The 25567-nt window shown below is 39.3% G+C and overlaps 1 protein-coding gene across 47 annotated transcripts in view; it reads right to left on the bottom strand.

Moving 5' to 3' along the window:
- Clasp1 (cytoplasmic linker associated protein 1) overlaps positions 1-25567 on the bottom strand; it is a 242023-nt gene that overhangs the window by 95475 nt on the left and 120981 nt on the right. For all 47 annotated transcript variants that reach the window (XM_033757159.1, XM_033757162.1, XM_033757160.1 and 44 more), the window contains exon 9: positions 3155-3307. In XM_033757159.1, coding sequence (XP_033613050.1) covers positions 3155-3307 — 153 coding nt within the window. The remainder of the gene's footprint in view (positions 1-3154; positions 3308-25567) is intronic.

Raw genomic sequence — 25567 nt, 5'->3', positions numbered from 1 at the left:
AAAATGATGAGGTAATATGGTCAAGAGGATTAATGGCAACATGTCTTTTACTGTAATGAATCTTAAACATTCACCACATGTTTTGATTACACCTTATTGTTCAAATGTTTATGGCAATTTCTGTCACATAAAAACCTTGCAGCATGTCCTCATTTACAGAATCTGGCACCACATGACTGCTGGCTCTTCTTCAAAGTCAAAGTGATGAAAAGTAAATGTTTTGAATTGATTCAGGACACACTGGGGCAGCCCTGACAGTGCAGCTAAAGACGTGAGAAAGGGTTTCCAGAAATGCTTCAGAAAGTGGCAAGAGTTGACAGGAGAAGTGTGTTTGAAGTAAGGAGAGTATTCCGAGAGATTAAGAGCAATGGGTCTTTCATTGTGATTTTTCTGAAATTCAAATAGTCACAGTATTTTTTTAATCATACTTTGTAGTAGTTTCAAAGCATTTCTATTTCCTCAAACTTGTAACAATTTTATTTTCCTTTTTTTTAGTTTTTTGAGACAGGGTCTCACTTTATAGTACAGGCTGGCCCTGAACTATGTAGCTCAGGCTGGCCTCGAACTCGTGGCAATCCTCCTGCCTCTGCCTTCCGAGTGCTGGGATTATAGTTATGAGCTGTAACTTAATTTTGATTTAAGCATCACTTACAACTTTCCTCTACAAAACTATCCTAAGATGCTTTGTGTATTTAAAAGTGAATTGCTTATGATTATGATGATGTGGAAGTGGAAGTGAAGGAGAAAAAAGGTATATATTTAAAATGGTCATGCTGTAACTTTAGAATGAGGCAGACATTCAGTCCTATTCTGGCTTTGCCTTTCCTGTGTGGCCTTAGGTCAATTAATTCATTTTTCTGAGTTTATTTCTTAATCGGTAATAAAAGAATACAATAATATACATTTGTTGGGTGGTTGCACAAATGTTATGATATAGTGTATATAAATGCTGTAGCATAATTCTATTGCTTAGTATATGCTCAGTTAATTGCTGTTGTTTTCATTGTTTTTGGTCAGAAGACAGTACGGAATATGTGAAATGAACTTGCTGATTCATACAATAGATGGATAGATAGATAGATAGATAGATGTGAATTGCTGGGCTGGGGATTTAGCTCAGTGGTTCTGCCCCCTGCCTCCCAAGTGCAAGGTCCCGAGTTCAATTCCTAGTATAAAAAAAAAAAAAAAAAAAGTGAATTGCTATCATTAAGAGAAAAGTTATACCTCTTTGCTAACATGACTATACCTCACACATGAAAATCAACTGACATTTTATCAGATTTGTGTTTTAGAATGTCAGCTTTTAAACTGGTATCTATGGCTATCCCTCTCAAAGCCCTACTAGTGATTGCCCTGATTAGCCTGACTACTTTTCTAAAAGCTTCTTACCAGAAGCTTTACCAAAACATCTGTCTGGTGTTTAAGGTCCAGATGGACCTCCTAGACAGAGAAGCGCTTTAAAGACAATTCCAGGTGGTGGCATAGCTCTTGATGAAGACTGCTCATTGTACTGACTATAAAGGTACAACAGCCACACAATGGAATGCAGTGCCCCACATCCTCGGGTTTGTTTCAGCATAAACACTGGAACCCACTGAGCAGACAGGTCCTGAGCACTTCCACCCTCTCTGTTAGGCACTGCACCCCACCATCCACGTATGTACCTGCATATGGAAAGAGGACGCAAAGGCCAACAATCCTCTCAAGGCCAAGGGACTTGATAAGCACAAGGACAGCAAGAAAGTCATGACTATGATATTAAACACAACAAGAAAAGGGTGAATGAAGGGCTGAGCGGCAGACAGGACTGGTATCTCTGCACAGGTGACCTGGCAGAGACTTCTGAATGGGGGAAGAAAGCAGGGCTCTGCTCTTACAGAAATTCTCTAAGCCTGAGCCAGGGATTTAAGCCTGAGCTCAGTGGTGCCACATCTGCCTTGAAATTCTCTAAGCCTGTTTGTGGAAATAATGTTGCCTAAGGACAAATTGAGAAGGAAATTTAGAAAGATTGTTCAGTCATTAAGAGGAACAGATCTGATGCATGCTATAAGGTAGATGAAATACTGAAAACGTTCCTTTTAAAACGGTTAATTTTATATACATTTAAGCTCAAAACAAAATAATTATTTTTTTTAAATGCACCCAAAAAGTTAAGAACTGAGAACAACAAACATAACAAGCAAAGCAATGCTTCCCTGCTTTTGCTGGGCCCATGGTAAATACTCTGCCAGAAGCTCAGCCCTCTAAGGCAGAGAGAGGCAAGTGAGATGGATGGAGGAGGTCCAGGCTCCTTGCTGACCTAGGCAACACACACTGGTATTCCAGGGCTGGTTAGGAAACTAGGAAAGAATAAGAATCTGAAATCTAGGGAAGACTGTAAGGAGGCCCTCCAGAGAATGCTGATCCTGTGTAGCCTTCACTCAGCTCATTCAGCTTTGCTGGTTCTTTGGCTTGCTGGATTCCTACCCAGCTTCCCCCCAGCACTGAGCCCTGATCAAAAGCCCACTGGACATTGTGGTAAAAGCACAGACCATATAATTTTTTAGAGGTAAAAAGGGAACCTGCATGTATGCATAAAATCTGAGAGCAAAATGAGAAATGTACATAGCAATAAGTCAGAATGACTAAACTAGAGATGACATTTATGGAACAAATCTTCGCAAATCAACTTTCAGAGCTTGGGACACCTAATAGTCTATCATATGAATTTAATATCCATGCTGGTCTTGTGAGGAATAATGCTACCTATAAAAACAAAAATTATTTTAAAGACAGAAGATGCAATCTGACTTCTAGATATTCTCAGTCTCAGAAATCAGAAATTGGCTACAAGACCACCATACAGGTTTCCAGCAGGCTAGATCAAGACTGAACAACGCCATCAGGTGTACTTTGGCTCTCTGTCTCACAGCTATGCTTTCCTCTGTGTTGGCTTTGTTCTCCTACAGCCTGCTTCACCAGAGTGTAGCAAAGTTCCACACAGTTCTCAATCTTACATCCTACCTGTTTATCAGCCTCAATGGTACAACAGCAATTCAATTAAAGACATCAAGCAGCAATATGCTGTATCTGGGGCTAATTCACTCCTGAGGGGCACTGCAGACAAGAACCATGCAGATCTGGCCCCAGAATACCACACAGGGCTTAGACTTACCTGAAGACTTGGATCCAAGAGCAGATGACCCAAGCCGGCGGCTGGTCCCCATTCCAATCTTTCTCCGGGAGCTTGCTGGGGCCTTGGATGATGAAGAACTGGCAGAAGAAGGTCTATTCCCATCCACGGAATCTTCATCATCAAAATTTTTATCTGAATAGTAAGCACAGATGTCATTAGAGAGAGAGACAGAAAGAGATACAGAGAGAACTTTTTTCACTTATACAGAAAATAACACTAGACTTAGAGACAAATCCACTTTTAGAATCCAAGGTATCTGACCGGGGTCTGGAAGCCTCAGGTTAAATCCATCATGCAGCTACTAAGATCATGTCTGCCCTTTCGTTTATCTAGAATGCCCTCCCACTCCAATTCAAAAAAATATTTCGAACTGTGTTTCATGTATTTTTAAATAATATCTGAGCCTGTGTATCATCTTGGAATACTGCTTGCTTCAAATATGACCTTTCTTTCATTACCAAATATTTTTATAAACACTATTTAAGGCACTTCAGAATTAGAAAATGCCACAACTGAAACACTCATTGTTAGATATTTGGAATGCTTCTGATATCCTTAAAAATAATCCTAAAATAATCACCTTTCTACATGTATTTTACTTTTGTTAAAATTTCAGTTTTAAGAAAGAAATCCTTGGAAGCAATGTTCCCTGTGTCAAAAGTATCTAATATTTACTGCAAATATATCTACAAAGAGGTACATTTTTCCTAGAAATTAAAAGAAGTACCCATTTTACCACATCCTTACCAACACTGAGTTATCATTTTTAAACTCCAGCCAATTTAACTCCCACCAAAAAAAAAAATGCTTCTTCTTCGTTACGTTTCTCTTTTAGTAAGTGGAACATTTTTTCACAGGTGCATTAACTTTTAAATAGCAGTGGGTCCTATCAGTACTCTATTCTTCAAGTTGTATTAAAAGTAAAAAGAAGCACTTCTTAGTTCTCAGAAATCAACATGATGCTTAATACCAAATAACAAGGGCTTATCTACCAAGTGTGAGTTATTCAGGAGGCTAAAAAAACTTGAAGTAATTAAAAACAAACAAAAAATCACATCTGTAGCAGGCAATATTAATAATTTCTGAAAAGGGATTAGATCATTACTAACAGGTCTGAAGAAAAATTTTAACCAAAAAAGAAAACCAGCAATAGATATGACTACCACTGTTTTCCTGATCTGATTGCTTCCTACCTGCACTATCAACAACCAAATCTTGGGTTCACTCATGGCCCCATAGCTCACCAACAACGCATTTCAAACTGCATGGCTTATTTTATTCACTGCGGGAGGGAGAGGGAAACACAGCTTTACAAACCCACATGCTTATGCAAAGTGCCTTTAATTAGGTTCCAAGTAGGTTCCAAGATTGTCTTATCCTGCTTCAACTTGCTTCATTTAACCCATACATCAGTTTTGCTGGTTTATAATGTAGTGTTCTACTAGCATACAATACAGTTCCATGAGGATTTAGAAGGTGAGTCATAACCTGAAGACCACATTTAGCAGGCCTTCCCAAGAGTAAAACTGAGATCCAATGTAAAAGACAGGTATGAGACAAAGGAGAGGTCACCAGTGAGTACGCCAGCATTAGCAGTGACAAGATCTGGTCTCAGCCTATTTGTCCTATGAGGCGCTGTAAGAGCACCTAAGCCAAGCCTCTGACGTTAGGCCACCATATTACCTAATTCTAATCATTATCCTGCTTTCAGCAGGAAGAGTTCCAATCTGTGGGAAGAAAATGAACAGGGAAGATGAGAACACTATTTACTTCACTCAAAAATTAATGTTAATAAAGCCTGGTTTAGTCCTCTAACATGCCACAGAGGCATGCCATAAAAATTGTATTCAGTGACTTAAGAATCAACTTCCAAAAATTTTAATAGATCCTTAGGGTTTCTGCTTGCAAAAATATGGAATAGCAAACACCAGACTTTAACTGCTTCTAGTAAATAGCTAGAAAATCAGCTATAATATATAATATAGCTGCAGCTATTTGACAATGGGTATTGCAGAACTTTGATCCTGAAAGGAAATTAATAAAGCTCTACAGCTATTCAACTTTGGGTCAAGCACAGGGAAAGGAAACCCAAGTTAAACTTATGATAGCCTTCCAAATTGAGAAAATGAAAAACAGTTGAGAGAGGCTGAGATGCACAGAGATGACAGAAAAGAGTTCTAGCAAAAAGGAGGCTATACATTAAGAAAACTTCAAAAATGTGCCAAGTTCCAGACCTTACACAAGCAGAAAAAAAAAAAAAAAAAAAAAAAGCACCAGGAAAGTATACATTGAACAACTCCCAAAGTTTACACAAAATAAGCATATGTTCAGGATTCAGTTAGCACAGTGAAACTGATAAGGAAATAATGCACAACAGGGTAGGCCGCTGTCTGTTGCCTCCCCGCAGACCTTTTTCCACAGGATTTTCTGTTCAAGCAATAACTAAGCTGCAGGATGTTCACACCAGATGTTTCAGGAATGTTCTGTTAACTCCACCCTTTTGCTGCCATGAGTATGCTCGCCTGGTACAGGTTTCAGGAACGTTCCATAACTCCTGCCTCCCACTTCTGTGAGCACCCTTGCCCGGTATGTGGGCCCACCCCAAGACCCCATAGATCTCTATATAAGACTGCTTCCATTTCCGATCCGGGCCCAGACTTTGGAGCATGAACTCCTCAGACCTCACCAGCATAATAAGGGTTTCCTCCATCTCTCTGTGTGCTGCCCTCAGCTTCTTTGTCTCCAGAGACCTTTGGAGGGCAGGGACACAGAGGTGAGGCACTTTGCTGTAACAGAATGTTTTTTGTGAATCCCCCAAGATATCTGAGACTCCAGTGAGGCCAGGCCTTTCTAGGGTCAAGAATACATTAAAAATGTCCTATCAGAGCTTAAAAATGGGCCTCAAAGGGATTAGACAGATCTGCACAGCAATAAAATGTATTTAATATTAAGCACCGAAATAAAATAGGCTGATAAAAGTAAATAAAAGAAATAAAATCTTACAGACCCATCACAGGTTAATACTACATAGTCTAACACACACGAAACTGCACTCCCAACATGACTGGGAGGAGAGTGGGCACAGAAAAAGACTTAGACATGATGGCCAAAATCTTTCCAAATTTTATGTAAACTAGGAACCCATGTATCCAGGAAGCTAAAACATCAAGCAAGACACAAACAATGAAAAACATATTGTGGTACATTATCATCAGACTGCTCAAAACCAGAGAAAAGCAGTCACGGGAAAAAAGACACATCACATACATATTACATATAAAAGGTCAAACATAGAAATGACAGTAGACTCCATCAAAAATCCTTTAAGTCAGAAGATAATGGAATTACATCATTTAAAAAATGAAAAGTATTAACCTAATAGTCTGTATCCAGTAATGATACATTTCAAGAATAAAGGCAAAATAATAATTATTCAGATAAATAATTTGTCACCAACAGACCTGAGCTTTAAAAAAAATGTTACGGAAGATCTACAGGCAAAAGAAAAATGGTACCAATTGGAACCATGGATTTACACAAAGGAAGGAAGAGCAATAGAGATAACATGTGGATAAATACAAAACTTTTCCCTCATACTTTATCCCCCCATATTTTCATTTCTCTAAAAAAAATTGTTTCAAGCTAAAATAGAGCACCCAAATGTTTACTTTTCATTCTATTTATATTCTTGTGTTCTGGGCAGATAACTTGGTGGCCAGAGAAATCATGAGGGGGTTATCTGTGCTGCTGTACTAGATGTCACACAAAAAATGACAGGGGAGACAAGGGATGAAGAAAACAGAAGTGGTTCCATTTCTGTCCTCAGAAAGAGTACATTTTGGGAAGTTAATGTACTTTCCCCAAGACTGAAGATATCACATTAATCAAACTGCAACGAGAAGGCAGACCTCTCCCAGTTAATATCTGAATGGATATCCTTCTCAAGGAACAGAAGAAGAAAAAAGCCTATTAAGCAGCAGACATAGGGTCCTACTTGGTCATTTTATTTATTTACCCCTTGGAAACAAATCTAACAAGCATACTTATCTGATTTCCTAAGCAGATTAGAAGCAACTAATTATAGGGCTAGTGAGGGGGAACACAAGAGTTAAGCAAAGTGATAGTAATAAGAAGTGACAGTTTAAAGCCTGATCACTAAATAGAAACTATGAAAAGCAAGCACACATACAGAAAAGCCTGCAAACCCAACTTGCTTAGAATGCATGACAGTACAAGGATCAATTTAGTGACAGCTATGCAATTTAACATCACAGAAGTTGGTGCTTGTAAGAATGACCCTGCACCTTCAACATGAGATGCAATTATTTTTCATGTAACCTGTATACTAATGAAAAAGAGTAATTCATATTTCCTCTCCGAATTGGAAATTCAGGGAAAAGAGTATTTTTAGTTTCCAGATTAACAACTAGACACATTGTTTTAAATTTAGGGATACTTCACCTGAAAAGAGGATAAAATACAATGGAGGCTATGGTTTTAAAATGTGTGTAACCTATTGTCAGAGTTTAGCCTAGATTTCCAAGGTGTTTTGGACACCCCCAAATCGAACCAAATTAAAAGGGAGACTGGGTCATCAGAAAGGAACCTAGTTTCTGTTAACCTGGAAATTCCCCTACCCAGAATGGGTTATTCCTTAACTGGGCAAATAAACCAGATCCGGGTGAAGTGGGTGCATAGCCTGCCCGGGATGGAGAGTCTCACAGCCTTGGGTTCTAACACATTTTAATATTTCTCTACTATATCAACGCACTTGTAACTTATCAGCCATTTAAATTCTCATTTTCTTCAGGCTTTTTAGCTACACCGGTATGTGTTAATAATATACATCTTCTTCTAGAGCAAGAACACAAAGACTGAAAATGAGTAGTTTTAACTACGCAAGCTTGTCCCATTATACTAGTTTAAATTTTATCACACAATACAACAACAAATGTTAAACACAGAAAAATCTTATAAAAGGATAAGTTCTCCCTGAGTCTAAAGAAATAATTCTGTCTTTAAGCACTGCTATCTTCCACTACCATTTCTTCCATTTGATTGGCAGGGAACAGAAACCTGCTGTAAGCTCGTCCAAGCCTTCAGTTCCCAGCCATCATCACCTTCTTTCATCTTCATAAAATCACCTTAGGACCCTGGGATTTAGCTCGGTGGTACCATCCTGCCTCACAAGTGCAAGGTCCTGAGTTCGATCCCCAGTACCAGAAAAAAGAGAAAGAAAAAAAAATCCTCCTTATAAAGGATTGTGACAAAACACCTAAAAAAGAATGACACTAGAATCTCATCCAACCCTCAATCACTCCACTGTTCGCAATCCCATTAAGACAGTGAAAGGAAAAAATAGTAGCAAAACAGCTTGCCTCAAAGAACTAATGACACAAAAGAAGTTTTAAAACCCAGCAAAGAGAATCCTTGGAAAAAACAAAAAGGCAAGTACAAACACAGTCATCCACAGACTTAGAAAGCAAACCAGCAGACTTGGAGAGCTGAATGTGTCCACGACTATAGTCTGGATACTGAGAGGCTGCAGAACCGGCCCCTTCAGAGCCAGCCCCTTCAGTGGCCTCTGCTGTGCAAGATGCTACAGAAGCCCCAGCCGAGCCCAGCTGCTTCAGAATGAAACTGTAATCAGACAGGTGAGGGAAAGAGACTACCTATAGGTTTCATTATGGAGGTAAAGACAGACTCCAAGCCTGGTGTCCGGAACTTGGAATTACAATTTGGGAAATTCAAATATTTGTTTATAAGTACCTACAAAAGATCCCAGAAACTAAAAAATACCTGCTCACTGCCAACTGCAGGAAGGCCTGGCCTGAGCTACAAGACAAGCCTTCCAAGGGGGGAGGAGATGCCTCACTGTCCAAAGGAAAGACAAGACTCCCTCCCTCTCTGCTTCTCTCCTTTGGGGCACTTTGGAGAGGACTGTGATATTCCTGACAGGCTTTCAGAGTCACCCACTCCTTGTTACTGAAACTTCCCTTCAAGGGAGAAAGTAGTAAAGCAGTCTAGTAACAAGGATATAATTCCCAAGAGGAGGATGCACAAAGCCAGAATAATAAGTACAAAGCTTGACTCTTCAAAAATATTCCAAGATTTCTTCCTGCTTCATCTTGTACGACTTTAGGCTTTGCAAAGGCTGTTTCTGCCATCTGCAAGTCTTGGAGCACTATCTGCCCAACACAACCCTCTATGTTCTGGAAAACACAGCCTACTGTTCTCTAAGATGCTGCCCAGCTCTGTCCACAAAGAACTGGTTGTACCCTTTTCTGTACTACATGCCACTCATGTACCATTTACTCCGTTATCACCCTGGAATTAGCCACCTACAGATCTGTGCTGTTTCTCTGTTCCTAGGGAAGGGACTACCTCATATTCTTGGTATTTCTCACACCTAGAACAGAGCCTGGGACCACACATAATAGGCATTCAAACATTTAATTCTATCAGTCAACACAAAAGAATGTAATTCTTTCCTTCATGTATCTTTTATAAAAGCTCTATTAACTTTTAAAAATATACCAGGTTTCATTAGATGATCTATTAGCTTGCTTTCCATTACCTTAACAAAATAACTGAGGCTAGGTACTTTATTAAGAAATAAGTTTATGCAGCTGGTAGCTGTTGGCCTCTGGGCAGGACCACAGTGGCTGCATCCTAGCATGGGGAATGGCACAGTGGTAAAAGTGTGTCCAAGTGACCACATGGCAAGAGAGGCAACCAGAGAGATAGGAGGAGACAGTCATTTTATAACCACTACTCTGGAAGGAAATACTCACTCAGAGACTTGATCGATCGCACGGACTTGAAGGTCCCACTGGCTCTCTCATCATTACACTGGGGACCGCTCTAGACTTCTGACACATTCATAAACATCAACTTTATACACACATTCACAAAAACGACATTTTCCCCCACTAACAATGTTTAGTAAATATTTTTTGTATTAATCAAATCTATTTAAAGGCTAATTTTATTATACTGTTAACACACAGTATGTATAATCAACTACCTATTAACAGCTCTACTATTTTCAATTTTGATATCGCTATAGTCAATATGTTTAAAAAATAACAAGAACTAAGTAACTGTTCTCATTAAAACCTCCTGACAGGGCCGGGGATTTAGCTCAGTGGTGCTACCGTCTCAAAAGCGCATAGACCCAAGTTTGATCCCCAGTACCAAAACCAAACCAAAAAACAAAGAAAGCCTCCTGACAACGCTAAGAGGGAAATACTACTCTCATTTCAGTCTTAAAACAGACACAATTTGCCCAAACCACATAAATAACAAGAAGACAGATAAAGCCAGGATTCAAATCCAAGCATGTCTGACTCACGATCCTATGGTTTGAGCCGTAACATCAAATGACCACCACCCAAACACATTCATATGTGGTGGCCACTTAGTATGTGCTGGGCAATGTGCTTATGTATAATTTTGTATAATTCTTGTAACAGATGCTTGCTTACTTAAGAAAATTGTTTACTTTTAAACACAGAATCGTTAGTATCTTTCTATGCAAGTAGAATGTTAGAACGCTATAGTCCTCACAAAGCAGAGTCAGTCAGTCAGTCTTACCTACCCACTCTCCTTCTCTCCTCCTCTTTTCTCTTTCTCCTGCCCTCCTTTCACCTGCTCTTTGTTCTACAAGAGGCAGGCCAAAGAAACTAGAACTTCTCTTCCCCAAAGCAGATCCTGGAAAGTAGAAATACACCCCAGTCTTCCTGTCTTCCTGCTAAAGCTGGTCATAAAGAAATTCTGCATTCCTTGTCCAAGCCCTGCTTCTGAAGGCATTTTGTCCTGAGACCATGAGAAAGAAATGCTGTCCAGTGAGACCAAGAAGAACCTGAAGAGTCAGGCCTTCCTGGGCTTCCCCACTCAGGCTATCAGCACTAGATCACCCCTTTCATCCTATCACATTTCTGCACAGTTGTCCTTGCTCCAATCTTGACTATACAGTAAAATCTCCATGGAAACCTCAAAGCACAGGATCTGGGGACCTTCTGGACAGCGGACATGGGATGGTTGCAAAAAGGTGAGCTCATGCACACACAGAGGGTGGCAGACCCCAAGTCCCTGGGGACAGAAGCTTCGGTGCTTGGGACCTTTCCAGGATTTGCCCTATCTATTTCTTCATCTGGCTGCATATTTGAATCCTGGTTTATAGAATAAACCAGGAAATGTTAAGTATAGTGTTTCCTTGAGTTCTCTGTGCCACTATAGCCTGAGGAGAGAGGATCACAGGAACTCTGATTTGGAGCTGGTCAGTTCTAAGTTTGGAGGCCCAAGCTTGTGACTGAGACTAAAGCGGGGACCATCCTGTGGACTAAGCTCTCAACCTGCAGAACACAACATGGTCTTCAGGTAGTGAATGTGAGAAGTGAACTGGACCAAGAAACACAGAACTGGTATCGGCTGCTGCAGCACTGCTGAGTTGATGGGGAGAAATCTCCCCACGTTTTGTGATCAGAGAAACCTTGTGTGCTGATTTTTGTGGTGTGAGAATAGACAATAGAAGGAAATAAAACACTTTTTTTTTTCCTAAACACAATTAGCAAGCCAAACCCAGAAACACACAAACAGAATTATCATAGGCAAGAGCAATTTATCCCAGGAATGTAATGCTGGCTTAGCATGCAAAAATGCAATATAATATTTTGTTAATTATGCTGGGATTCTAGACATGTGCCGGTATGCCTGGCTCTACATTTGCCCTTTTGGCACCAGGAATCCCTTTTCTTCCCAGAAAAACAGAACCTGAAATGCGACCAAGCTACAGAAAGGAATCACTTTTCATCCTAAGAGCATGCTGCCAGAAAGTGAGGCTGGCATTTTTATCTCAATAATGATACCCTGGTACAGAAGGAGGAGGAAGCTGGAGCAGAGGCGGGCAAGTTAGACATTCACTTCATTTGTACTAATCCTTTAAAAACGGAGCTGCAAAGGGAAGAATAGTGGTGGGGGGGGCAAGAAGGAGATAAATTAGAAAGCAGGCAGAAACAGGAAAAGCCAGGAGAGCATGAAGCAAACTTCCACCAACAGTCCCACTAGTGGGAGCTCAGAGTCCACGCTGAACAAGAGCTCAGTGCCCACTGCAGTGGCAGAGCAAGGTTCCACTCTGCTCTGGGTCTCTGGGGGAAAATCTGCTCTATGGGCAGTGATCAGGCACATGCGACAATGGAGGAGCTCTGTGGGTTCTCTGAAGAAATGAACATAGCATTGAGGGCTGAGCCTGTCCTAATGTAAGGCCATTAGTTACAGCCCTGTTTTCCCTCCAAATCATTCTCATGTTACAAGGAAAGGGGAGATGGAGGAACAGAGACAGGCTTTGTTTTCTGGTCTGCACAAAAAGGGTTGCACTTCTACCTGCAGACACCATCAATGTGTTGCCTACTCCAAATCAACCCCCTTCTACTTATGGCTCCCGCAGCTCCCAGGTAACCACCCTCCTTCATTCTCAGAGCAATTATATCCCTACTCGAGGGTGAGCAGAGCTGGAATGGCAAGGAATCAAGGCTCTTCCTGAGCCACACAACAATTAATTCTAGAACTTCTCCTTCTGGACTTGGTGTGCAAACACAGCTTGGAGTTGCTGAAGCCAAGAGAACAGTGGTGCCCGCCTAAGTGCCAAGCAAAGCAGAAGAAGGCAAAGCTCGGAGCAGTGAGGCAGCTGAGGCACTGTCGATGTCAGGTTTGGGTCCCTGGGAAAGAGCACTGTCTACTACTGGACCTTGAATTTTCTCTTTTACTTATACCACTTAAAGTGGGGCTATGTCATTCGTAACCCAATGGATTTCTGTTACACACTAAAGAGGATTCATGTAAATTAAATAGATATATAGACCTGTATTGCGGAGAAGGGGGATAAACCATAGGTACTCAACAAATGTGGCTTAGACTCTCATTATCTGGGTGATGAAAAGCAAGCTCTTCAAAAACACACTGGTGCAGGTGAAGAATCAGGAATAGAATTTTCCTTTTAAATGTTCTTAAAAGGTATACAACTAATTCAGGCTGAGTGTCAAAAAGGAAAAATGTGAACATTATTGAGAAATGAAGGAAGGCATAGCCAAACCACCTTCCCTGGAGTGGATTCCAAAAGGAGAGAATCCATTTGCCCTCCACCCGCTTGTCAGAAAACCTTGGGACGGTCACAGTGGCAATTCTCTTGGGGCGGGGAGGGGTGTGAGAAAAAAAACTGTCATTCATAAGTAAAACAAAAGGCTGAGTTAGGTATATGCTTCCACCAAGTGGCATCAATTTAAAACCTTCCCCAAACCCACCAAAGCATCCCTGCAGAGGTCAAGTCCAGGGTACAGATTCACCCTCAAAGTAATCCTCTTGTTAGTGCTATGATAAAACTGTGCGGACAGCAGGAGCACCCTCCTGGGCCAGCCTCAAGGCTCCTGGAGAACATAGAGCTCTGAGTGCCAAGAGCACACCCTGCGCTTCTTTCTACGTTCATCTCCCCAGCATTTCTTCACCAGCAACAGTTGTGCTTCAGGTGGGTCTGCACTAAAGACAAGCCACAGTATGCACCAGGAACACAGAACAGGCCAAATCCATTTAGAAGGGACCCACCGTGCCCTGCTCCTCCCATCACTCCAATGTGACTCGTTCCAATACTAAGTGGGTGCGGGGATGCTTTCGAAGGGTGCACACCCTGTTTCACTCAGGAACACCTGGGCTACCATGCTGGCTGCTATATGGTTAGGACTGTGTCCCGAGAGGGGTGCAGAGCACAGTGCAGTGTGTTCCAGTGAAGGTGATGTGGGTAAGGTCCCTGTGGCAAGGAGCAGCAAGAAGATGATGGCCTGGCTCTGGGTGGCCAAATCATGCAGGCATCACTAACTGGGGTCTGGTAACTCAAGACAGTAGCTACAATAATGACAACCCCAAATGTTTTCATGGCAACAAGGCAGAAAACAGAAAAACATTGAAATCACCACTTACCCCTCATAAACGTACTCAAAGTGTACAGTACAGACCTTCAGTTAGGCATATTCTAACTTGTACTTTTAATATTTCGTGGAAAGGAAGGGAGGTTAAGCAACATTAAGAGATGTAAACAAAGTTTGTATATCAATGACTGAAAACTAAAAGACTTCCAACAGTCAACTAAAAGTCCACATTCTTACATAATCTCTGAAAGTCATATTAACAACAACAGTATATCTTTTGCTGACTAAATATTCATTCTTCCTCTGACAGTCTTTTACCTTTGAACTTGCCTTGAAAAAGTGGTATACTCAGTAAATATGAGAATCCAAATCCCACAGACATCAGATCTACACTCGCACTCCTTTGAAAACGTCATTTCAATTATCACTATACCCATCCTGACCCAATTCTTTTTGAGAACCACTATGTAGGCATAAAAGCAAGTCAGCTAGAAACACTCAGAGCTGAATTTGGAAAAGGTCTCCTATTAGAATGTTCCTCATACTTGAAAGTGATGGCATTTTATGCAAATCCTCCTTCAAGGAATCTCTCTCTGCTTTAATGACCTCCTTGCCAGGAAACTTTAGCTAAAGGCAAACAACTATATTTCTGCATAAAAAGACAAAGAAAAGTAAGACAACAATTTAAAATTAAGACCTATGGTCTAATAAACTATAATTCTCTAATAAAAGCCTCATCTTTACTCTGAAACACAAGCCCACCTGAATCAAATCCACATACAAACAAACTTTTACGCTCACTCAGGATCCCATTCAGGATACTGCATCATATGCAGTCTGCCTGGGCTTCTCTAGGCAAGTTTCTGTCTTCCCTTCTTTCAGTTGAGCCTGACAGTTTTGAGAAGCGCGGGTTAGCTAGTTTATAAACGATTCTTCAATTTGAGTTTGCCTGGGGTTTTTGCCATGTTTAGATGGAGCTTATGCGTTTGGAGAGACCACAGAGGTGAAAGTCCTATTCTCATCACACCATGCCAAGAGCACATGTATCAATGAGACTGTTTGCTGGTGCTGGCCTTGGACCCTGGCTGAAGTAGTGGCTGCCAGATTTCTCTACTGTCGAGGGACTCCTGCCCTCTTCCACACTGTACTATTTTTTTTTTTAGGTGTGTCAACATTTTTATTCTACTGTTGAAAAGCTTTCATTTACAAGAATACAACTGACTTTTGCACATTAACTGTGAACGTTAACATTCCTGCTGAACTATAGATACAAACTAAATTGTCTATATACATACATAACCGCATCAACACATAATTTCCTGCCTACAAAAAAGAAAAAAAATCCAGAAAATTACACTGCCCATAACTTATTTAATAATACACAATAGCTGTCATTTTAGAGATGTTTGTGGTTTTATAAATGCACAAATGATATCTGGAAATAGTGTAGCCATAAGACATCTTTAAATTGAATTAAGAAGTGAGATACACTTAGATTTGCTTGGGATCAAAGTGTCTTCATTTCAATTCATAGGTTGCTGTGAAATGTAAGAACTCAGCAGAGTTCTAGCACATAAAAGAGGATCAGTAAACATTGGCTGATTTTCTTTTTATGTTTTCACAGCAATATGACTCTTTTGTATTTTGTACAATGAGGACTAAAAACAAGGCTTTGGCCAAAAAAAAGTCTGTTTCTCTTCAGGCCTTACCATTACAGAGAACTATACAGCAACTTACTATAAAAAAACTTTACACAAAATGAGGTATGAGCCCAGGTGTTGACCAGTAAATCAATGGTTAATACCCTTAAAGTATCACATTTTAAGTGGTAACAATTTCAGAAGCCACAAGAATCTGAAATGATTTAGCAAGCTTATACGTACATACATATATACTTTTTTATCAATTATAACATAGCCATACAAAACATTCACTACAAATATAATTCACACATGCAAACATTATACTTTTTGTCCCTTTTATATCACATTTCTGACAAATATGATAGAACCCAGAAAAGTAATATGGATACATTAGTTCTAAAAATCAGTTATTTTACAAATGAAATTGATCTAGTCACCTATACCTTCTCTCAAATTCCAAATAATGACGCTTACTAAACTGAATTTTTAGAATCACCTTAAACCTTTGCTCAATTTAGATGAAATGTACATTTTCAATGGTTGATAGTCTAGGTAGAAAAAGTACAAAATGACTTGTAAGTCAAAACATTTCATACAAAAGGAATGTTTAACAAAACCTAGACAATATCAAAAGGAAATGCATTGAATTTAAAAACTTCTGAAACACACATTTTTGGGACCATTACATAAAAATACCAAAATGTTTAAGATGTTGAAAAACAAGTTTATGTAGACAAAGCTAAAAGGTAAATAACTATCAAATGTATTAAAATCATCTAAAGTCAAATAAGATGTAACTGAACTATATAACTTAGAAATAAAGGTTTAAGTGCATTTTCTTTGTATAATTTAATTTACTACATATAAAAACTGGTAATTAATTAAAATGTAATTAAATATAAATTGCAAGCTTTTTGGCCATTATGTAAATATTAAAATGTTAAGTGAATTAATTGTCAATTGAAAAATAAAAGCTTACATACATACTAAAAAAGCATAAAAGGTCAAAGATGCACTATAAAATTATGTGGAAAATTTCGTATCAAATAAAGATCTTTCAGGTATTTGCATTAAGAAATATTTTATAAATAAACATGTAGTCTCATTTAAAAAAAAATGCAAATTTTCCCTAAACTGCATCTATTAGTTGAGAGCTATCCGCTCTAAGTAGTCTGAATAATATAAAAGGGGCAGGGAGATGCTGCTAAGTCTCTTGTTACCTTTGCTGCCGGTGAGGGCCATGTTGTTTCTGCTCCTGTCTGTTTCTTGCAACTTTTAGTATTTTATTTTATTTCATTTGTTTGTTTGTTTGGTTGGTTGGTTGGTTGGTTGGTTGGTTTTGGTAGTGGGGATCAAACTGGGAACCTTGCGCTTGAGAGAGAGGCAGCAGAACTACTGAGTCAAATCCCCTGCCCTGGTATTTTACTTTAACAGCAAGAGAAAAGTAACATACTAGACAAACACAGTATAAAACAACAACAACAAAAACGAAACACTGAAGTTTGATAACTACACAAACTGGGATTTCATCTTCGAGGTCCTCACATTGCTGCACTCGTTCTAGCTTTGGGCTCTGGCACACTGGAGTCACATCAGGAGATCACGTTCGTCAGAGTCTCCTTTAGACTGACTACTCAGCTGTACAGGACAAGCTGATGCGCCAAGAGTCTGGAAGAGATTTTGTCACCTGCCCCTGGGCAGTATGAGCTGAGCCAGGAGGCATTGCTGCTGTGGAAGAAACTAGTTTCTCCTTATTCCCTCTAACATTGCTGATGGGAGTGTGCGGATTATAAAATGTTTTCCGGTGCTAAGGCTGCAGTGTTCTGGGTCCTCTGACAGGAGCAAGAGGGTAGGAATCCCGGGACTGTCTCCCTGATGCTTCTCTTGCTGACCTGAGTGGCTCTGTATAAGGCTTACTGAGCTGAGTGGCACTACTAGAATCACCTCCACTCATCCTGCCTGGCACTTTTTCCTGGAGAGTACTGGGCATTATTATTGTTGTCTTAGCAGTTAAGTTTTGTTCACATTGTTTGGCCCATTGTTTTTGTAGAGTTTTCTGGTCAACGCCATTACATTTGAAACAAACAGTAGGAGGAGTATCTCTTCTGTTAAGTTCTTCAAAGGTAGGAGTCTTGCAAAATTTGTCTGAATTTACATTTCCCATATTTTTACCATTTCTCTCACTAGGAGGGCTTGCAAAGTCCCCTATTTTTGCCATTTCTCCCACTAGGGGGGCTTGCAAGAAGTAGTCTATCTAGAAGCAAATTTACATGTCTAGTCTTGGTCCACACGGTACTATTGAGAAGGATATCACTGTGGGGCCCTACACAGTGAAGCAGTCATAACATAGACTCATGATTTTATATTTTGGGTTAAAATCAATGAGTACTTTATTTTGCTGCTTGAAGTACTCCAACTCTGGCCCTTTCAATTAACTCCCAATCTCTCAGACATGCCCTCATCTTCTGCTTTTTGAGCACTTCCTTACTTCCTGGTTCCACAGACACACCAGGACGACCAGACTCGTACAGTAGCTGCTGTAGCTATAGAGTCAGCCTGGCAGTATTAAGAGCCCAAGATCCAGGAACTGAGTAACAGATTCTTTCAAGAGGGTCTCTTGTACTTGAGAGAATTCCATATCTACACCAAAAGATCATCCATTATCATTTTAAATCCAAGTCCAACTTTCATCTCCCAAATGATCATATCTGTATCACACAGTACTTTATGTTCCAAGGCCAATGCCCTATGCCAAGCCATTTACGTGTTCCTAACAGCACAAAAGTGGTGGCTGAGAGATAAGCTGTCTGCCCTGGTAACACACTGACCCTATACAGGCCACAGTCCCACTGTCTACACATTTGCTCATTCCAGGCCCGACGTCATGAGCCTACTTATAATAAACCAGTAATCCCAAATCCATCTTAGGGACTGGTGATCTTTTTAGGGCCATAGCTGTTGGAGGGTTGATTTACACCAGTCTACACTGAGCTGAGAAAAAAGTGGTAAACTTCTCATAAAGCTAAATTTACTTAGAAAATTATCTTTCACTCTGACATTACATATTTATTTTTTAACGTATGTTTGTCTTACTTTTCTTGTTGCTGAGACAAAATATTCGACAACCAAAGTTAAAAGAAGAAAGGTTTATTTGGCTTACAGTTCATAGTTGGCTCACTGCAAGGTGGGGTGGCAGTACAGAGGGACACTGCAGGGGAGAAACTGTCTACAGCAAGCAGGCTGGCAAGAGCTAGCCAGGGACCTTAAGCAGTTTCCTCCACCCCCTTTTATATTCTATCTAGGTTACCAGGCTTAGTGAAGGTGCCAAACAAATCAGTGGACTGATTTAGTAACCACACACTTCAATCCCATACCCTTAATCCTAGTAGTGCACTACGAATCAATCACACATTCTAGATGCAGCCACCTTTGAAAAAGCCCCACCTAGGACCACATGAAGCTTTGCAGGAGCATCTAGACATAAAGCATAAGGGTGTTAATGCCCCTTGTTTATGAAATGATGAAGGCAGGTAAGTTGGGTTGCTTTGCTACTGCTGTATTTGCTAAAAGTTTGCCACCCTATAATCAGTCTCCCTCACCCTACTGAGTTTTTAAAATTTGACTCTCTACAAAGTAAATGATTACAATAAAAAACTCAGTCTCTTAGTGTGGTATACAAGACCCTTATCCGTCTTAACACTTTCTTCTCTAGGAACGCCAAATGTCTTCTAAAATCAAACTCATCTTGTTTGTACCCAGAACCCACCCACTTCAGTCTCCGTGCTAAGCAATTGATAAGGACGTCACATTTTACAGCATCTGCACAGAATGCCAAAGCTGTTTTAGTGACATCTCTCTCAACGCTTCATTTTCTAACTATCCCTTACAGGTTATTCAAAATGGCACAGTTTCAGAAGGAAAGAAGCAAACGATAAGGTTTGATCACAACACAGTAGGCAGGAAGGTAGCACTCTGCAGGGCAAGATACCTTGCTAGAAAAAGCTCTCTTCTAAAACCAAGTGCAGGCTTCTCCAATTACAGAAAACCTGGAAATTTCAGGGCTGCTCCCCTGTGGCCATTTGCTAGGAGTATCACAGAACAAAACAAAAAACAGCAGGAAGATGTTCTGAAAATACCAAAATACTCCATGCACAGTGGGATGATGAATGGCATTATAATTTGCAGCATGTCGATGGTTCTTTAATCAGCCAGTATGCTATATGACAGATTGATAGATAAGCAACTATGCCATAGCTACAAACAGTAGCCTTTAATTCTCTTTTCCTATCTATGTAGGGTACAAGGCTTCTAACCCTGCATCTCAGATAATAACAATGACCAAGGAGCCAGGCAAACTGAAAGGAAATACCAAGTAAAAGGATCATTTGTACCTTAAACTCATGTCCACAAGGCTTTCTTTACAGCCTTTAACATAAAACAGCTGACACCCATATTACTTTGCCCTGTTGTTTAAGAAACAACCTAAAATACAACAACTTAAGACAAATGCTATTTATGAGTAAGGTGCTTCCAATTCTCAAATGAAAAGCCCTAAGAAAAGTCCCTTCAAAACATGAATCATTTAATACTTCTATCCAGGTATTGGTTTGCTACATCAACCTATCTTAAAATTGGAATACTACATTGAAATATGAAATTAAAGCATCACTGTACAGTACATATTAAAGCATCACTTTACAGTATATATTAAATTCTCAATGCAAAAGTATGAGCAGAAATAAGGCATCTCCCAGAACGGCTATCTTCAGCCAAGTTTTCACTTGGATTGCAAATCAAATTCAGTTTAAGAATACAAAGATACACACCTGTAATGATCCTCTACAACAAAAGCAAAGTGTCAAAGTGCTGGATGTATGCCTGTTTCCCACCATGGGAGACAAACAAGCACCTATTACTGTGTATAGTTTCACTCTCTATAATGCCTGCTTCAGTAGAAGGGTTTAGAAAAATCCTTCAGAGACAACAAATTAAAAGACCGTTTCGAAAACAATCCCCCTAGGACATCAAGACAGCACACAGGTTGATCCTGTCCCATCTATCACCCTCTGCCTGCAACACAAACCTGATTCACACGGGATCTTTCAAAATCACTTCAATGCTGAATAAAACCAAACCTGGGTAAAACCTCCATTGAGAAGACTGAAGGCTAATCAGTAAGGCTGTTTGGGAACAGTAATTCTTGTGTTTTTCCTTTCCACTTTTGCATTTTATCGATTCCTCCTTTGAAAGGGAGGGGAAAATGTACAGAATGAGTCTTAGGCTGGGCGTGGTGACGCATGCCTGTAATCCCAGCACTCAGGAGGCTGAGGCAGGAGGATCTCTGTGAGTTCGAGACCAGCCTGGGCTACATAGTGAGTTCCAGGTCAGTCTCAACTACATAGTGAGACCCTGTCTCAAAAACAAAACAAAACAAAACAAAAACAAGAATGAGGCTTAGGACAGAAACAGCTATAATCTATATATGCTTCTCTCTGATATACTATACTACATAGTGAGACCCTGTCTCAAAACCAAAACAAAACAAAAACAAGAATGAGTCTTAGGACAGAAACAGCTATAATCTGTATGTGCTTCTCTCTGATATACTATTGGTGAAACTCATAAATTTCTAGCCAGTAGATTTGCTTTTAGGACATCAAAAGATTATTTACAATGCAGACATTTTTATAACCCACATACTGTGAACACAAAAGAGCAGAGCAAAATTAAAAGCACGTAAAATAGAGTGATAAAGACAGCCTACCTCTGCTTTCTGTCCCTCTTTATTCTCTCCTACTTTTGAAGCTTAACATTAATATTCAGGTATCTATAAGTTTTATAATATTTTGCCTGCCTAAATTTAATTAACTTTAAGCAATTACCTTAAATTTTAGTTATGGTTTTCAGTTACCAAGGAAATTATGAAATATCTTAAGTATTTTATTCACTTCCTAGTCAAGCAGCAATAATTACAAACACTTTCCTGAAATACAGGAGAACAGCCTACCTCTCCCGGTAGTCATGACTGCCAGTGATGTCGGTACCAAATAACACTGCTCTGAGCACTGGACCTATTCTAAGCAACTTGAGCATCAGTAAACTCTCTGCCCACAGCTTCTTCTGGGAGTCAGCACCAATAATAACTGCCTCCTTATTCCAAAATAAAAGCCTACATGGAATATAACACCGACTTTTAAAAAGAGGCAGGGGAGTGAACCTTCTCCATTAGACTTGTATAAGAAAATCTTCTTTAAGATTATTATTGAATATTTTTAACCATCCGATTTCCTCTTTAAAAAAAATATTCCTAACATATTTGAAATTAGTAAAAGCAATCTTATTTCCAAGACAGGAAATAAAATAGGCTGTCCATCATAGCTTATGCTACTTAAACTGGTATCAGAAATAGTCTCTTCCAAGCCATTTTAGGTGGACTTCTTAGTAGAGCTCAACACATCTGCCAGCCTTATGCCTTACAACACATTATCTGTGCATTTGTGACCACAGAAACACTTTTCTTAGGATACTGAACCACAGTACCAAACCCTTCAAAACCCAGAGTCTAAAACAAACAGGGAGAGGTGGGAGCCCATTAACAGGCAGCCAATCCACTAATTCATAATCATTGCTTTTAAAAGCAATGCATGATAATAATGGCTTAGCTTCTTAATAAAGATTCACCTTTAAAAGAATGCTTTGTCCTTGCTATACTTGGCAATAATTCAACCCTTACCTAAACCAATTCATCATTGGTCTATTTGTTTTCAGACTTGCACAGGTATTTCTCATGTCTAACAAAGTAGAAATGTCTACAATATTTTTAAAGTTACAATTTGTGGGGGCTATTTTGCATTTGGTAGCAAGTGATAGCCTAATCATTTTATAATTATCTGTTACCCATTTTATAGAATTATCTGCAAATATTTTGTCTTTTTGTTTAGCTCCAGATTACAGAGTTTACATTGATTTAATCAACATGACACTTTCTGTCTTTCCTCATAAACATATTAGCTTTGCTTATAAAGCTCAAATCCATGTGTATTTTTAAACCAAATTAGCATTCATGGCCTCACTTCAATCAAATCCAATCAGAGATCATTAAGTGGTTGCAGATAAAGGACCCTGACTAGTCTATAATTACTGGCTCTTTCATTCTGAAAATCCAATTCTCCCATGAGCATAAGCACATCTGCATGATTTAAAAACTTAAGCAGAAAATAATTTGCTTTTTGAAACCCACAGAGGGAAAAACTGTAATTTTTGCTTCAAGTTGCTTGCTAATTATATGGGAATAGAAAAAAGAAAAAGAAACATCTACACAGAACATATTTTTATCAGCCATATTCTTGCCACTCAAAGCTGAAAGGCCTTTGGGTAACCTAGCAACAGGAGGACTCATACAAAATGAGGTATTTTATTACAGTCAGAAAGCCCACTTTACACTAACACTCAAGTGATTCTCACTGCTGCTTTTAGTTACAGTTCTATCATACTTAAAAAAAATTAAGTCCATAGGTTTCATACAAATACAATCAACTAAGCTTCACAGAACATTTGAACGTGGAAAGAAAAATAAGCCAGGGTGAAACCCATTTATTCTTCAGAGTATTTTTTATATTAATAGTTTTTCTAACTTCGGACAAATCAAGAGGTTTTCTTTCTCATTCAAAAGAGCATTATTATCCACCAATAACAAATCAAATAAAATAAATGGGACTTCATCAAAATTTAAGTTCCTGTACATCAAAAGCAATCTCCTAAGAGCCTTACAGTCAGAAGATATAAAGAATTCAGCTCAATACAAAAAGACAATTAGTGCAGTTTGAGAAAGAACACAGGACAAATCAATTCTCCCAAGGAAGACAGTCACAGCACATGACTCTGTGCTTAAGCTCATTAGTCACTAGGGAAGTGCAAATGCACAGTGAATTGCCACTTTCCTACCCTGAGGACAGTGATCAAAGCACTGAAAATAGGGAGTGCTGCCAGACAGGGAGAGCCCGGAAACTGCCAGCAGGAACACAAAATGGTGCAGCGACTGTGGGAAGCAGGTGGTGGGTCCTCAACGTGTTAAGGAGAGTTACCGAATGAGCCAGCAATCTGCTCCCAGGCATAGTGTGTACACTCAAAGCACTGAAAACATGTCTTCAAATAAAAACTTTTACACATGTATTCAGGAAAGCAATATTCATACTAGGCAAGGGGCAGAAACAATCTGAGGGGATACTGAGAATGTAGTAGGATGAATTACACCCTGGAATCAAGTAATTGTATGGTACGTGAGTTATATTTCAATAAACCAAGTCTTTCATAAAAGCATTATTATGAATTTAAAGAAACCTGTATTAATTTTAAATGTATACCTCACAACAACTCGAAACTCTAAAAAACCACAAGTATGAATTTATTCTTAAATGGCTATCATCAAAAACTCAATTAATCATATCACAGTGATATATGCGCACCTATGTTTATAGCGGCACAGTTTGTAATAGCTAAAACTTGCAAACAGCCCATTTGCCCATCAGTTGGAGACTGGATAAAGAAGATGTGGATTTTCTATAAAATGGAATACTATTCAGCCATAAAGAATGAGAAATTAGATTCATTCGTAGGAAAATCGATACATATTGAGGATATGCTCTTAAGTGAAATAAATAAGTCACACATGTAAATACCGAACAGTTTCTCTGGTGTGAAAAACTATAATACCCATGTTTTACAGCAACACAATTTTAATACCTAGATCTTGGAAACAGCAGATATGCCTATTAACAGAAAAATGGATAAAGAAAAGGTGGTATTTACACACAATGGAGTACTACTCTGCTATAAAGAAGGATAAACTTGAAGTATTCGTAGGCAAATAGATGAAACCTGAGAATATAATGTTAAGTAAAGTAAGTTACATATGCAAACTTAAATATCACATGGTTTCTCTTATATGAGAATCAATCTATTTACATATGCATATATACATATTTATTAAGGTATATAGCCAATTAGTAGATAGATAGGAAGTAGGAAGATTTTTTTCAAATGGAAATATTTACATGTTATTTATTTAACTCTGTCCTGGGAAAGGGTAAAAGAGGATAGCAGAAAACCATCCAGTCCAGTCTTGTCATTGCACAGTAGTCTCCACTCAGAGGCCAGTGCTCATGATAACAAAACAGGCTGTGGGTTGAGGCCAGAGGCCAAGAGAAGCTCAGTGGTCATTTCAGTAGTTTAGCTAAAGAATGGCTGAAGACAAGAAGCAGTAGATGAATTAAAGAAATACAGAAGTTAAATCCATAGAAATCAGAGATAATACAGAGGAAAAGTAAGGTAGCAGCTATCAAGATGACACCTGAGCTTTAGCTTACATGTCTGGATGGATAACGGAACAACTGTGTTAAAAACAGCAAATGGTAAGGAAAAAGATTTAGGATGCAGTTACTGTTTTGAACTTTGTCTTCAGCAGAAAATAGCATACAAATCGCACTTTAGATACGTGTCTCAAATAGGTACAAGAGAAAATATCAGATAGGCAGCTGCTCCACATACAGTTACAACTTTGAGGAAAGAAATGGATAAGAAACATTTACAAAAAGACTGTGACATGGTCAGTAAATAAAATGATAGCCATGGATAAGTATAACTAGACAAAAAGCACTGCCAGAGGGTGGGGGAGGGCTTAGGAACAAGCTTTCAAAAGAAGGCCACCAGGAAGGCAGAGCCCAAAAGGCAGAGGGAAATCAAGAGGTATTCACGGGCCAGGGATTTAGCTCAGTGATTCTTCCACCTGCCTCACAAGAGAAAAGGCCCCCGAGTTTGATCACCAGTACCAC

This window comes from Fukomys damarensis, unplaced genomic scaffold (assembly GCF_012274545.1).
Source record: "Fukomys damarensis isolate Sample0158 unplaced genomic scaffold, DMR_v1.0_HiC HiC_scaffold_29, whole genome shotgun sequence".
In the NCBI taxonomy this organism is placed as follows: Eukaryota; Metazoa; Chordata; class Mammalia; order Rodentia; family Bathyergidae; genus Fukomys; species Fukomys damarensis.
This window is presented reverse-complemented; position numbering and strand designations above follow the sequence as displayed.